The 14,526-nt window shown below is 38.0% G+C and overlaps 1 protein-coding gene across 6 annotated transcripts; it reads left to right on the forward strand.

Moving 5' to 3' along the window:
* The first annotated feature begins 149 nt into the window (after nt 1–149).
* Nucleotides 150–9,752, forward strand: ABHD13 (abhydrolase domain containing 13). Of its 6 annotated transcripts, XM_075199995.1 has the most exons (5): nt 150–258; nt 3,674–3,830; nt 5,290–5,377; nt 5,522–5,651; nt 6,318–9,752. In XM_075199995.1, exon 5 carries the CDS (start codon nt 6,345–6,347, stop codon nt 7,353–7,355), a length of 1,011 nt encoding a protein of 336 aa, XP_075056096.1. In that variant the 5' UTR covers nt 150–258; nt 3,674–3,830; nt 5,290–5,377; nt 5,522–5,651; nt 6,318–6,344; the 3' UTR covers nt 7,356–9,752. The 6 variants fall into 6 exon arrangements, with proteins under 6 accessions (XP_075056096.1, XP_075056095.1, XP_075056097.1 ...); XM_075199994.1 differs by lacking the exon at nt 5,522–5,651; XM_075199996.1 differs by lacking the exon at nt 5,290–5,377.
* The last annotated feature ends 4,774 nt before the right edge of the window (nt 9,753–14,526 follow it).

Here is a 14,526-nt window from a genome sequence, read left to right on the forward strand (position 1 = left end):
GTTATCTCTGCTTCCACGTGTGCAGCATATCTAGAGCCATGTAATATTGTTTTTCTTCCATTTGCGACTCTTAAGTTATAAAGTTGATGTTGCCCTTAACTAAGATGGTGCCGCGGAGCTCATCATGTGATTGTCGTAAGAGTTTAACGTTATGTGACGTGTTGGTCCGGATCCCGGAAGAGGAGCGGGAAGTGGTAGCGGCTCGAGATAGAGTGTGATGGGATGAGAGGTCGCGAGCAACCCGCAAGCCCATGCCACGTGAGCAGAGTCTACGCAGCTGGGGAAGAGGCGCGATGTCACCTGTAGCGGTCACACTAATATAGACTGCAAGGTGTTGTGTCAGTGTCCTGTAGCCGCCACTAATATACACTGCAAGGTGTTGTGACAGTCACTCATAGCCATCACATTAGTATAGACCGCAAGGTGTTGTGTCAGTGACATTCTCCTATAGCTGTCACACTAGTATAGACTGCAAGGTGTTGTGTCAGTGACATTCTCTTATAGCAGCCACACTAGTATATACTGCAAGGTGTTGTTTCCGTGACATTCTCCTATAGCTGCCATACTAGTATATACTGCAAGGTGTTGTCAGTGATATTCTCCTATAGCAGCCACACTAGTATATACTGCAAGGTGTTGTCAGTGATATTCCCCTATAGCAGCCACACTAGTATAGACTGCAAGGTGTCAGTGATATTCCCCTATAGCAGCCATACTAGTATAGACTGCAAGGTCTTGTGGCAGTCACTCATAGCCATCACATTAGTATAGACTGCAAGTGACATTCTCCTATAGCAGCCACACTAGTATAGACTGCATGGTGTTGTGTCAGTGACATTCTCCTATAGCCGACACTTATATACTGCAAGGTGTTGTGACAGTCACCTCATAGTGTTATCTGTGACTGTCTCCACTAGCTGCCACTTTAGTATAACAACTATGGGTTTTATGCAATTGGGTATATAGGCAGCAGTGTGTTATAGCAGTGACAGCCATGTATCGCCAAAATAGATTAGACTGCAGTATGGTATGTCAGTGGTAGTTACCAATAGTCATTGCGTTTAGTATATATGGTTACTCCAGTAATAGTCACCACATTAGTATGTAGTGTTAACTTAGCACCCTGTAGCCATAATACTGGTATAGCCTGCCATGTGGTTATGTCACACAACTATATCCATAATACAAATATATAAAGCCCTTCTGTGTAATCAGGAGACCAAACTATTGAGATTCGTGCCTAGACACCAAAGGTCCTCACACACTGTACATCCCTGCCTCATCTACACCTATTGTACTGAATTCTCAGAGTTAAATCTCTGCTACTAGTCTGTGCCAGTATTAATTTCCTGGCTGGTATTGTTTTCTGGCAACCCATCTGAATATACTTCATGACTGTTAGCCAGTAATAGAGCAGAATGGGATTAGGAGCTTTGATGGGAAGTGATCTTCCTACTATAGTCACCATATTATGCTGAACCTTTTGTATAATATTATTTTGGAAAATGTACTTGACTGTACTTCAGCTAAGTAAACCTTTTACAAGCTCAATTATTTAGAGCACATATGTAATATTTTGGGGGTTTATACCACTTTGTCATTGTTTTGTTTTTCACTAGAACTTTCCTCCAGCCCTTGAAACATTGTTGCATATGCACTGAATAAATAGGCCTGTATAAAACTTGGTGTGCACTCAAGTGTTTTTACTGTATGTGTATTTTTACAGTCCTGTGGTGTGCTAAACCTATATCTGTACCAGCCTAAAAAGTGAAGGCAGTTAAGCAATGACAAAAACATGAAACACATTTAGCTAATTTGTGGCAAGTATACAAATTAAATTAGTTTAATTTACATTGTGTACTGGCCACCGGACCGACTTGTATTAGGTTTGTGCACTAGCCATAACAAATGCCTTTTATGTATAACCACTACCATCAGGACAGGGTCTGTTTTTTGTACCGAATGGAACTATGTTCATATGGTACTAGTCCTTAAGAAGTGCACTGTTTTATATATGTGCTACAATAATTGTTTCTTTTGTATATAAGTTACCAGAAAGGGTTTTACTTTGTGTATTGACTACCAGATCTGCATGCTTTGTCCTATCCACTAGAATGAGCTATTAATACTGGTTAAGTGGGCTGTGGCTCAACTGTATACTTCTGAAATGAGATCTGGGTGCTTAACTGTATCCTTTTCATATAGGAGCTGGGTTGTTTATGAAAGCACACAGGTCCTCTGCTACATATATGTATTGTTTGTGCTTACATAGCAGCATGTTTTATTTTTTTATTTTTAATTTGGGCTACTATCACCTAAATTAATCACAACATTTATTATGCCATAGTCCTTTGTTATACTACAGCCCATTCATGACTTTTGTGTAGTGCTTTGACTAAACCACTCTTACTTCTACCTTTTTTAACTTGTGTCCTATGTGTTGTGTGTGTTAGTTACTGTTACTTGCCATCTCCTAAAGCTGCAACAATACATTATAGACTGCAGTCTGTTATGTGAGTTGCAACATGAAGCTAGTGTGCCATAAAGGGCATTGTAATAACTTATACTTTCATGGCAGAAAATAACTTACAAGTCCAGCTAGGACTGGCCCTTTCTTGTATTGTACCCTTTATAAGGCTAGGATAAAACAAACCTTACACAACATTACTGTGGTGTCACACATTGTCTAGAAGTTAGTCTCCCTGATATACTAGTAAATAAAACTTATCTTATTAAATTATACTCTTCTAGAGGTGACACCATACTGTATTTTAACATATATACCTTAAAAACATGGTAGGTTTTTTTGGTTTTGTTTTTTAAATCTAATTAACATTAATAAGTATATACATTGAGAACTGCTTCACTCATATCAACCAACTGGCACTGCAGCCGTCCAGGGAACCTTATGGATACGTTTGCACTGATCACTGTATTTATTTAAAGTTCTGCAGGGGGTATAGCCGTGGAGATCTGAAAGTTATAGTCAGAGATATGGCATTCCTGGACCTGAGAACCCCACACATATGCCAGTTTGAGAGTCATTCGATATACAGATGGGATAATACAGCTAATGTTAAATCATATTCACCATATAATAGTCCATTAATGGCCAATATTACGCTCAAGGATTCCAGAGGCTTTTCCATTATTCCAGACTTCTACTTGATCAATGAATGGATATTGGCTACATTGTAAATCCACCGAATGTGTTACAGGTTCCAACTCATAGAATTTCAATCGTGACCGTGAAATTACGTTATTGTCAAGGGTATTCATAGGTCCTCTCTAGTAGATTGCTATTTGGCACTCAGGGATATTTGTTTATTATACTATTACACCTACAGTCAAAGCAGAGTTTATTGCAATAATGCTTTTTGTAGTTAATTCAAACATCCCAACTTATTTACAGCCAAAGAGATCTGTAATAATATGGCACATATTTATTTAATCTGTACCCGTGGTGCAAAACTTACTACAAGAAACAACCTCTGTTTAGTATCTCCGTTTCTCTGTATTAAGTATTTCTGTCATGATCTGCCTACAAAATTTTACCTAGTAGTTTTGATAGCACATTGTTATTAATAAAAAATAATAATATTTGGTGTTAGACAGTTCTGTCTGACTTTTATTTATCACTTGCATATTAATACATTTCCAATCATCCAAACAGGTCCCGTTAATCATTGTGGACAAGTGGCTGTTGCATCATCCAGGGCTATTGACCTTACAACTTTGCCGAAGGATCACAGTCAGCCAAAGAGCTGTGTAGCCAGGCAGTCTTTACGTTTTTTTTTTAATCTCTTCCATACTGAATATTTACAACTCAGGTATGTTGGAAACAAAACTTAAATTGCACAGAATGAGTAAAGGCCTTTTATATGTATTTCTCACTGACCACTGAAATGGTGCTGTATGTTACTTTCTAAAACAGTTATTTCCCAAGTTTTGATGTTTCTGGGTGGTATAGGCAGGAGTGTATTTTGAGTAAATTAGTTTCTTGACTTTTTTTCTTAAGTATCTCTCCTGTTTTTGTTTTTTGTGGAGGTTTTTTTTTGAGGGGGTAACAAAATTAATAACATCATTATATTTGTATATTAAGTATTGTTAATATGTAGTATTGTTAATATACTGTATAATATGACCCATCTCCTGAATAAACGTACACATTAAGTAAAACACACATGGCATTATAGCAACTGCATAATTTCACCTTTTGCAATGTCTGGAGTGGAATATAGAGCTGACAAAGCCCTCTGCTTTTGGCCAGCTTGCAAATCCATCCCTACTTTGTTGGGGCCCGATTTCATTAAAGATCCCAACGAGGGAGGGCCCCACAATTCTGATTAAGGCAAGCACCTTTTTTTATTTTTTTATAATAATAAAAAGTGAAATAATCATTTAAGGAACCGTTTGTAATCTTGAAGAAGTAAGAATGTTCTGGTAGTAGAAGGAAGAGAGAGACTGTAATCTGATGTCTATTCCAAAATGTTGAATGCTACAACTATATAATGGAAATAAATATTTTAAATCAAAATGTTCCTGTTGTGGCTAAACACATGCTGGGGAAGATATACCAGTTGTTTACCCAGTTTATACAGTGTTGCTTTTAGATAGTTTAACTTCATTTTTAGGTGGGGATGTACTTGTCCAAAGTTAGCATGTTTTTTTAGATTTATTTTATTTATTTATTTTAATGAAAATAAGGACTTTTTTGCTCTACAATGCTGTACATTTTTACCATAAACCTTTATCATGGAGGCATATTAGCCATTCCTTCAGCCTTACAATGCTGGTATTCTAAAGATCCTACAAAGGCCATAGTAGTGGAGGGTAAACACGGATTCCCTGTCACAAGGTTGGTGTTGCAGCCCACATTAGCTCCTAACTTGTCTCCTCTTGAGTGGGCTCTATTGAGGAAATGCATAAAAATGAAAGAAGGAAAATATCTTGCAAGCTACTTGCAAAATTTTAATCCACCATAGATGCACACAAAACACCATTTATACTAATCTGCTGGAGATCCATTATGTGTCAAACATGAGGGCTGCCAATAATTGGAGACAAGAAGATTGAGGTAAACTATCAATGGTAAAACATTTGGTATACTATATGATATAGTACCACCAACATGGTTTTCAAGTGAGAAATAAATAAATTAAAGAAAAAAAAAACCATAAACTGGGAAGTCATTTTTCTCCATTAAACTTAATTTTCAAGTCAATGGCTTTTTAAATGTATAAAAGGCAGTTCTAAATATACCTCTTTTTCTCATTATCACTGATGTAGGGAACCCTGAAAATTCCTGTTTCAAGTGTTAGCAGAGCAGTGTGGTGTCATATTGTAATATTACTGATTGTGGTCATGTATAGATAAGGTACTTGCTATTCTGATTAGATACTTATAATGCAGGGATCTGTTTTTAATATATAAAATAATATTTTTGTTTGTACATAGCTGTCTGCAGCTTTCACTAAATACATTGATTTATCTTTCTGGCTCACCTCTTTGTCTTCACTAGGCCTTTACATCACACAGTGGTGTTTGTTGTTGCCTTTGGATATGACACTGACTAGCTGTGCATTGGGCATAAACATATTCACAGATCAGTTCTATGCCAAGATGATAAAACTTCCTCACTTTGAGACATGGTAGGAAGCAACAAATATACTTGTAAAATTTGGAGGAGGCCTTGCAAAGAAATGATTTAACATTGTCTGAAGGTAGAAAACCCCTTTTAAAGATATTTGTTTGAATTTTATACATACCTCTAAATCAGAATATGGTTGTGTCCACTAATATTGATGAGTCATGTAGCTGTCCTAACGTTCTGGGGCTGATGTACAGTACAGTTGGGCAAAAAATGAACAAATTCCTCTTCCATTGCGTCTGCACCTGGTTTACAATAAGTCGCCGACATCAGCACGTACTGCACCTGCCCTATAGCAGGTTCAAAGTAACAGGCTTAAATGCGGGTTTCTACCGGTCTGCATGAGCTATGTTTGCGTGAACACACCTTTAGTGTACTTGGCCTGCTTTTACAGTCCCCATGCCTTCTCTGTCCTACCTCTCCAGGCACAAGCAGTTGTAAGTGCCAGAATCATGCAAGTCTCCCTAGGATCATATGAGTGCGACCACTTTCTGTGCATGTGCAGAGCGATTTCACACAAAATACGCTACGCAATCTGGAATACGTCCCTCTCTGCATCAGCCCCACTGTGTGTCTATAAAATAGTGCATATAATACAAGAAATGCTATATACATATGTTTGTAAATATGCTACTAAATGTAATCTACTTGTGTAAATGTTTTTCAGGGCAAACGTTGAAGAGCACGATCCATAATGGAAAAACATTGGGTGTTTTGGGCTTGTGCGGAGAAGTGGTTACTGAAATTAGGATCTTGGTCATGGGGACTGTGCCGAATAGGTCTACTGCCCTTAATATTAACTTTTAATATGTATGGTGGTGGTATTCTGCTCCTTCTAATATTTGTCTCCATAGCAGGAATACTATTTAAATTTCAGGATGTATTGCTTTACTTTCCTGACCAGCCTTCTTCATCACGACTTTATGTACCAATGCCCACTGGAATACCACATGAAAATATAATTATTAAAACGAAAGATGGTGTACATCTCAACCTCATCCTTTTGAGATACACTGGTGATAACTCAAGCTTTTCTCCAACTATCATTTATTTTCACGGTAATGCAGGAAATATTGGTCATAGGTTACCAAATGCATTATTGATGCTTGTCAATCTTAAAGTCAACTTGCTCTTAGTTGACTACAGAGGATATGGAAAAAGTGATGGAGAGCCTAGTGAAGAAGGCCTTTACCTGGACTCTGAAGCGGTGCTTGATTATGTCATGACTAGACCTGACATTGATAAAACAAAGATAATTCTATTCGGACGTTCGTTAGGGGGAGGAGTGGCCATTCATTTGGCATCTGAAAATGCACACAGGATTTCAGCGATAATGTTAGAAAATACTTTTCTTAGCATTCCCCATATGGCCAGCACCCTGTTTTCTTTTCTTCCTATGAGATACCTTCCTTTATGGTGCTATAAAAATAAGTTCTTGTCCTACAGGAAGATTTCTCAGTGCCGAATGCCTTCCTTGTTTATCTCTGGGTTATCAGACCAATTGATCCCTCCATTCATGATGAAACAGCTCTATGAATTATCCCCATCCCGGACTAAACGATTAGCAATCTTTCCGGATGGGACACACAATGATACCTGGCAGTGCCAAGGCTACTTTGCTGCACTTGAACAATTTATAAAAGAACTGACCATTAATCACTGTCCAGAAGAAAATGCAAAGACTTCAAATGTGACAATAATATGAATGCCAACTTCTTCCCGTTGCACTGTCTATTTAGTTTGTGAGAAGTGGTCTAAAGAATGCCATTTGTACTGTTTATCTAAACATAAGAGGGTAAAGTAAACTTTGAGTGCATCCATGATGTAGCTTATCATTTCAGCTTTCTCTCTATAAAGGTTTCTATTCGGTTCTAAGTAAACTACATTTCTCTATAATGAGTCCGAAGTCAAATAATGTTCAGTGCATGCACTGTTTTAACATATCCTTCATTTTGAATATTGCTCTAATGCTGTTTCGAAGGTAGCATTAGCATTATCTAGAATGGTATAAAATATTATCCTTTTTATGGTTTATATACTTATTTTAAAACACAAAGCCCTAGTCACAGCCACTTATTCCGAATCCCAAAACTGAACAATATGTCTAAGTCAATTAAAATAAAATAAAAAACTGCAGTAAGGGGAAATCTGTTAACTTTTGGAAGGTCAGATACAAAACATCTAGTATGTCATTAGTTTGGAAGTTTGTTTTCAGAATTAAGCAACACTTAAATCTTGCAATCTTATTAGAGGTAATGAATCTTATTAGAGGTAAAGGCTAGGGTCTAAGTACCTCTTTGCATTTAATATTCCTCTCCTATTCATCTGTGTGTACGTCGATAATTAGCCAATCAGATTATTGGAATGTTCACAGCATAGTCAATCAGAACATCAGCAGGAGAAGAGTGTGATGTGTGATCTGTGCATTCGTGTGATTGTGTGAGTACAAAGCTGCATGTGACAGAGGCAGTGTTATGTTGTGTGTAGGGAATAGTGGTAAGCAAGACTCCACAGACCAGGAGTTAGTGGAAAGAGCAGGGCCCCCAGTATCAAAGAGTACTTATTTGAGGCTCCTATCACACTGACATAGGAAGATTGTGTTGTCAAACGCCCCTTTGTAGTGAAGCAAAGTAAGGATTTGTTAGAATATAAAGTGGTAATGGCAATATAATGGCTGCATTATACCATTACAATGGTTAAACTTACCCCATATATATGCAGTATGTGTTAGATGATTAGATTATGTAGCATACTGTATGAAATATATCTTTTTGGCTTCTTGTCACATACCATTACATGTTCTTTAATGTTCTGTGATAGCCAGAGATTGATTTATAATAATGTGTGCTATCCATTCGGCAGTTAATGTTTGATCTGCATGCTTGTATTATTTTCCTGTTTCTGTGTTTTAACTTTGTAATGCACATCTTCACCTCATTTGTGTATAAAATGGTTACCTGGAGCAGTTTGGGCTGGTTTCATTTAAATATCCTATCATTGGGAAATACTATATTTTAGGGCATACAACAAACTTCCCATGCCACTTTTGTGTTACAACATATTTTTTGTTTTATCCATTGCAATAAATGGTGAAAATGGAGTTTAAGCAATAGTTACTTCTATTTATAGTTTGGTTAATGTGTGTGTTGTAGGACTTGTTAAATAATGATATTTGAGATATATATTTATTAGTAATTCAACTCTAATTGCCTTCCATTGCAGTACAGTAAGACTCCCAGCACCTAAAACAAATCACATTGTTTAGGATCGGTATGTAATACTGCACTCAGAACACTTAGGGGCATAATCAATTCCTGGCGTTCTAGCCAAAAATCTTGCGGCGCGCGCACTATTACCGTTATTACGGTAGTTTTCTCGCTGGATTTCAGCTCGCGGCTCAGGGAGCTGCGAGCTGATATCTAGCTTACTATTACCGTATTAACGGTAATAGTTTTAACGCCGCGGGGAAACTAAAGAATTGAATATTCCCCTTTAGAGCTTTATGTGTTGAGAGAAAATCCAACTGAAGGCTGCAAATTTGTGCCTGGACAAACCATATTGTGATGCAAGGGGGTGTAAATGCAATTTTATTTTGCATGCAGGGAAATGCTGTCTGCTTTTTGCATGTAATGCACATAATGGGCAGCTTTATTTTAATACCACAGTGTAGAGTTGAGAGGGGTCGGGCCCTGTTCCCTAATTTAAATTAAATATTTAAAATTTGACCCTACTTCAGCACAACATGGTTTCACCAAGGTGTACAATTGCACCTTCTAACTCCTAAGTCTGTATGACGCCCTTAGTGAGATGATGAATTGCATTGTAGTGGGGGGGGGGGGGGGGGGTTGTTTGTGTTTTGACCAATTTGTGTTAAACAGAATGCCTGTGAAATTACATATTAATTTAGGTGACAAGTCCTTACTGAACCACTTATGGACTTGATAGAAGTATTATGGCTGAAGTGATATTATGTTCACAAACAAATTGCAAGGGCTTATACATATTTGTAAGAATGTTCACTTTGTATGAAAGCTGTTTTAACACCACAGTTTTATTCATGTGAAGATGTACATATTTAGAATAAATTATTCATGTTTTCAAATTGTTTGACAGCAGCTTGGTTTGTGTTCCTTTTTCTCAAGTTAGGTATTTCTAAACTGTGATGTAGAAAAATGGGTTGCATTTGCAACCAAGTCACAATTTACATGCTCCCGGTCCTTTGACCTTGATGGTCCTGATGACCATATGCGCTACCTCATAATTGCGTGTTCCTGGGGAACAACAGAAATGGGCAACTTGCAAGTTGTGAAATCCTCCACAGTTAAGTAATTTGGTAATATTGCTTTGAAATGTAACAATTTCCTTGCTAAATGCTGGTTAGCCCATAATTTGAGGTCACACTATGGGAGGCAGATAAAAGATATAATCAACAAACAAAGGGGCAGAAAAGGTTGATTGGCAGACTAGAGGTCAAATAAAGGCATGGATCAAAGAACAATACAAAAGAGGGGACTGAGTCCCCACCACTTTAGTAAAGGCAAACTGTTTAAAGAAGAAATGGCTATGGACAAAGTATATTGGATGTGAATCTTTTAAATATGTATAGTAGGTGTTCTAATGATGGAAGTTTAGTTCAGGCAACTACAGCTATATCATGGTATATAAATGTAATTCAACAAAGGCATTAAATGTCTGACCATAAATGGTGTTTAAAGGGAGATATGAGTCAAAACCCATGAAAGTGGAGAGAGAGCAAAACCACGTTAAATAATTTGAGGATCACTTATAGTCAAAGCACCAAATGCAATCTTAAAGCTGGGAGCTGCTAAAGTTATCTTCTGGATTTACCACTAGTATTTGTGAACATGGTATCAAGTAGATTAATATTTAGCATGGTAACATTGTTAAATGTAAAGTTTATTTTCTTGTTTTTGTTATATTTGGTCTCCAAATGTACAAAACTAGTCTGTAACATTTATAAACATTGTATTATCAACCTGAACTGTAAGAAATACTTTTTTTTTATTTATTTTTTTAAGTAAATTTACCAATTTAAGCTTTTAAAGCAATTGTCATATTTAAATCTGTTATGAGGAATGATTATCATTTATTGCTGTCCCAGTCTTTGGATAACGGAGAAATTTTCAAAGATGTCAACATTGTATAGTACTGCATTAGGCAGCTTGAATAGCAAAATTCATTTTGTAAAACGGGGAACAAAATCCTAGGTAACCTTGGGCCTAAAATATACTAAATGTACCTACATTTCGAGTTCCTTAACAGATTATTACCGTATAGATCTTAAGTTTTGCAGTGTCATTCAACTGTATGATTTATAAATGCCATGGTAGCCAAATCCACTGTCTTGCTAAACTTCTGCTGTCAACAGCCTGGGTGTCCAATCAGGTACAGTAGATTCTGATCTTGTGATTATTTAATTTATAGGCTTGTTATTGGATCTCAAAATGGGATGTAGTTGCAGTGTTGACAGTCACAATGCCTATTCCATAAGATCGACACAGTTAAATGTCGCCAGTTACCATGTCTACATGTTCATAATTTGACACCGTTAAAAAGGTGCCATGTAAAATCCAGACAGTGAAAAAAGGTCAACATAAAGCTCTTTAAAATGGCAATATACTATATGGACAAAAGTATTTGGCCACACCTGTAATTATTGAATTAAGGGGTTTCAATCAAACCCGTTGCCAAAGGTGTATAAAATCAAACACCTAGCCGTGAAGTCTCCATTTGCAAACCTTTGTGATAAAAATGGGTCGTTCTGAAGAGCTCAGTGGCTTCAAGCGTGGTACTGTGATAGGATGCCACCTTTGCAATAAGACTATGAAATTTTATCCCTCCTGGATATTCCACAGTCAACAGTAAGTGATATTATTAGAAAGTGGAAGCGTTTAGAAACAACAGCAACTCAGCCACGAAGAGGAAAACCATGTAAAATCACAGAGCAGGATCAACGACTGGTAAGGCGCACTGTGCGTAAAAGTCATCAAATGCTGATTCCATAGCTGAAGAGTTCTGAACTTCCACTGGCATTAATGTAAGCACAAGTACTGCGGGAGCTTAATGGAATGGGTTTCCATCGCTAAGCGGCTGCATGCAAGCCTCACATCACCAAGATCAATGCCAACCGTCGGATGGAGTGGTGTAAAGCACACTGGACTGTGGAGCAGTGTAAACGTGTTGTGTGAAGTGACAAATCGCGCTTCTTTGTCTGGCAGTCAGATGGGCGAGTCTGGGTGTTGGCGGATGCCAGGAGAACATTACCTGCCTGGCTGCATTATACCATCTGTGAAGTTTGGTGGAGGAGGGATAATGGTATGGGGCTCTTTTCAGGATTTGGGCTAGGCCCCTTATCTCCAGTTACGGGCAATTTTAATGCTTCAGCATACCAAGTCATTTTGGACAATGCTATGCCTCCACAACTTTGTGGCAACAGTTTGGGGAAGGCCCTTTTCTATAATAACATGACTCTGCTCCAGTACACAGAGCAAGGACTATAAAGACATGGTTTGATGAGTTCAGTGTGAAGAACTTGACTGGCCCACACAGAGCCCAGACCTCAACCTCATCGAACACCTTTGAGATGAACTGGAACGGAGATTGCGAGCTAGGCCTTTTCGTCCAACATCCGTCCCTGACCTCATAAATGCTCATAAATTCCACACCCCTGTGCGGTGGGTGGGGAATTATAATGTTTTGATAGCAACAAAGCATTTTGTCCTTGGTGCACTCAGGTCCCAGAATGCCCAGGCAGCCATTGTCTGGGAATATTGGTGCGCATACTCAGGGCCCACTGGGGCCTGTAGTGCACCAAGGAAAAATGTAAATAAATCAAACTTGCTTTTAAAAATTGTTTTAATTAAAATAAAAGAAAAGAAAAAAAATACACCGCTTATTTACTGTCTTTATTTCCCACCTACATCCAGGATCTTCATCTGTAATAGATCCAAAACTCAAAAACCTTGATAGACAACACAAGACTAGTTCATAATAGCTCCCGCTGCAAAATTAGCCCTTGGCAGCAGTAGTCCTATTTATAACATGGGGATTTCCCACAGGTTGAACTCAAGTCTAGTGCAGTTAATAGTAGAATCGGGAACCCCTACGCTTTTTGTCCCTCTGATTTTGCTAGTACCAGGTTAGCAATGCTGCCTCACAGCATGGGGTCCATGGGTTCTATTACAACCACTGTTATGTATGGTGTTTTTATGTTGTTTCCATAAGTGTGTGGGTTTTCTCTGGGTGCAACGGCTTCCTTCTACAGTGCAAAAACTTATTGTTGGATTAATAAGCTTCTGATAAAATTAATCTCTTTGCGTGGTAGAGAATTTAGTCTGTAAAATTAACAATAGTGCTGTGTAATATGATGGTGCTATGTAAAGAGAGGTTATTAATCAGAATACATTCTACACCATTGTGATAACTTCTGATGTAATCGGACAGCTGTCAGATATGTGGTGCTTTTTGTTTTTGTTAATAGACCACATCCAGATATTAATGTCACAGAAGGCCTTTATGAAAATGTAGGTGAATATTATTTTAAGGACTGAGTCTCTGCTGCTGATTGTGCAACTCTCATACAAAAAAAAACCCAACATCTTGCTTTTACTCAATAAAAAGACCACAGATCATGTACGTGTGTTTTTCGTGTTTTAAAACGGGACAAAATAGAAAGAAAAATGGCTTCAATGACAAGACTGTTTATAACATTCAATAACTAAACATACTACAGATATAAAAATGAATATTCATTATTAATGAAAGTGAGGTTATGAAACCATGTCTTTACAGTCTTATGTATTAATATGGTTTTACCAATATATGCTGAACAAGACGTACACCTTCAAACATTTAAATGGTCATAAAGAGGTGAGAGGAGACAGGATATTAGCATGCATGCTTCTATTGAAAAAAGGGTGGATAAAGGAATTACATGTTGGAGTTCTGGCAATAAGGTTTGTTGGCTAAAGCTATCTTGACTAATTCACATTTGGACTCTGAAACATGATACTTCCCTTTTTAAATTTAGAAAAGAGATGCAGCCAGATAAAGGTATTAGAAAACCCTATTGGAGATGTGTTTAGCAGAATCTATCAAAGGTGTTACTGAATAATTTTAGGTCTGCAATGATACAGACATTAAGGTGAAATGCAGTGGCATAAGTGTCCTTGAGCCCCAATGCAAAGTTTTAACCACCCTTAGCTATCTCCTTTCCCAGTATCTCCCTTGGTCTACCCTATCACACTTATTCTTGCCTCTTGTCTTATATTTGGGATACAGTTTATAGATTTGACAGCGGAAACCTTTGGAGAGAAGATGATTCTTGAACAGAACTTCTCGAAGGCTGAAATACTTAGCATTCAGAGCTTACATCAAGGGCTTCTTCTAGGTTACCTTTGCCTCCATAACTATCTGCAAGTGATACTGGGAGGCAGTGAAAGCGGCAAGACCAGAATACCCCTTTGCTCGATTTGTGGACAACTGTCCCATCCAGAGAGGAGAGGGGTGGTGGTGGTCTTCATGAAAAATCCCCATATGCCAGGAATGGACATCTCTATCTTCTTGCGCTGATTTTGCACTGTGATTAAGGATTCCTCCAAGATCATGGATGGCAATGGCTTTTGGACAGTCAAATGGTCTGTCATTGTCAGTCAGTCAGTCGTCTTTCTCAGGAAAGATGTCTGCGACTGACTGACTTTCCAATACCTACCACAAATCTTGTCCCTGGGCAATTCTGCTGTACTCCTCCACTATGCCGATCAACTAAGCAACTGTGGGAGGGCTCACCATATGTGGAGAAGATGCAAGGTGTCAGGCTGCAGGAAATGCTGAATTACAGGTCACTAGACCCTGGA

The sequence above is a fragment of the Mixophyes fleayi genome, chromosome 2 (genome assembly GCF_038048845.1).
Source record: "Mixophyes fleayi isolate aMixFle1 chromosome 2, aMixFle1.hap1, whole genome shotgun sequence".
Classification (NCBI taxonomy): domain Eukaryota; kingdom Metazoa; phylum Chordata; class Amphibia; order Anura; family Limnodynastidae; genus Mixophyes; species Mixophyes fleayi.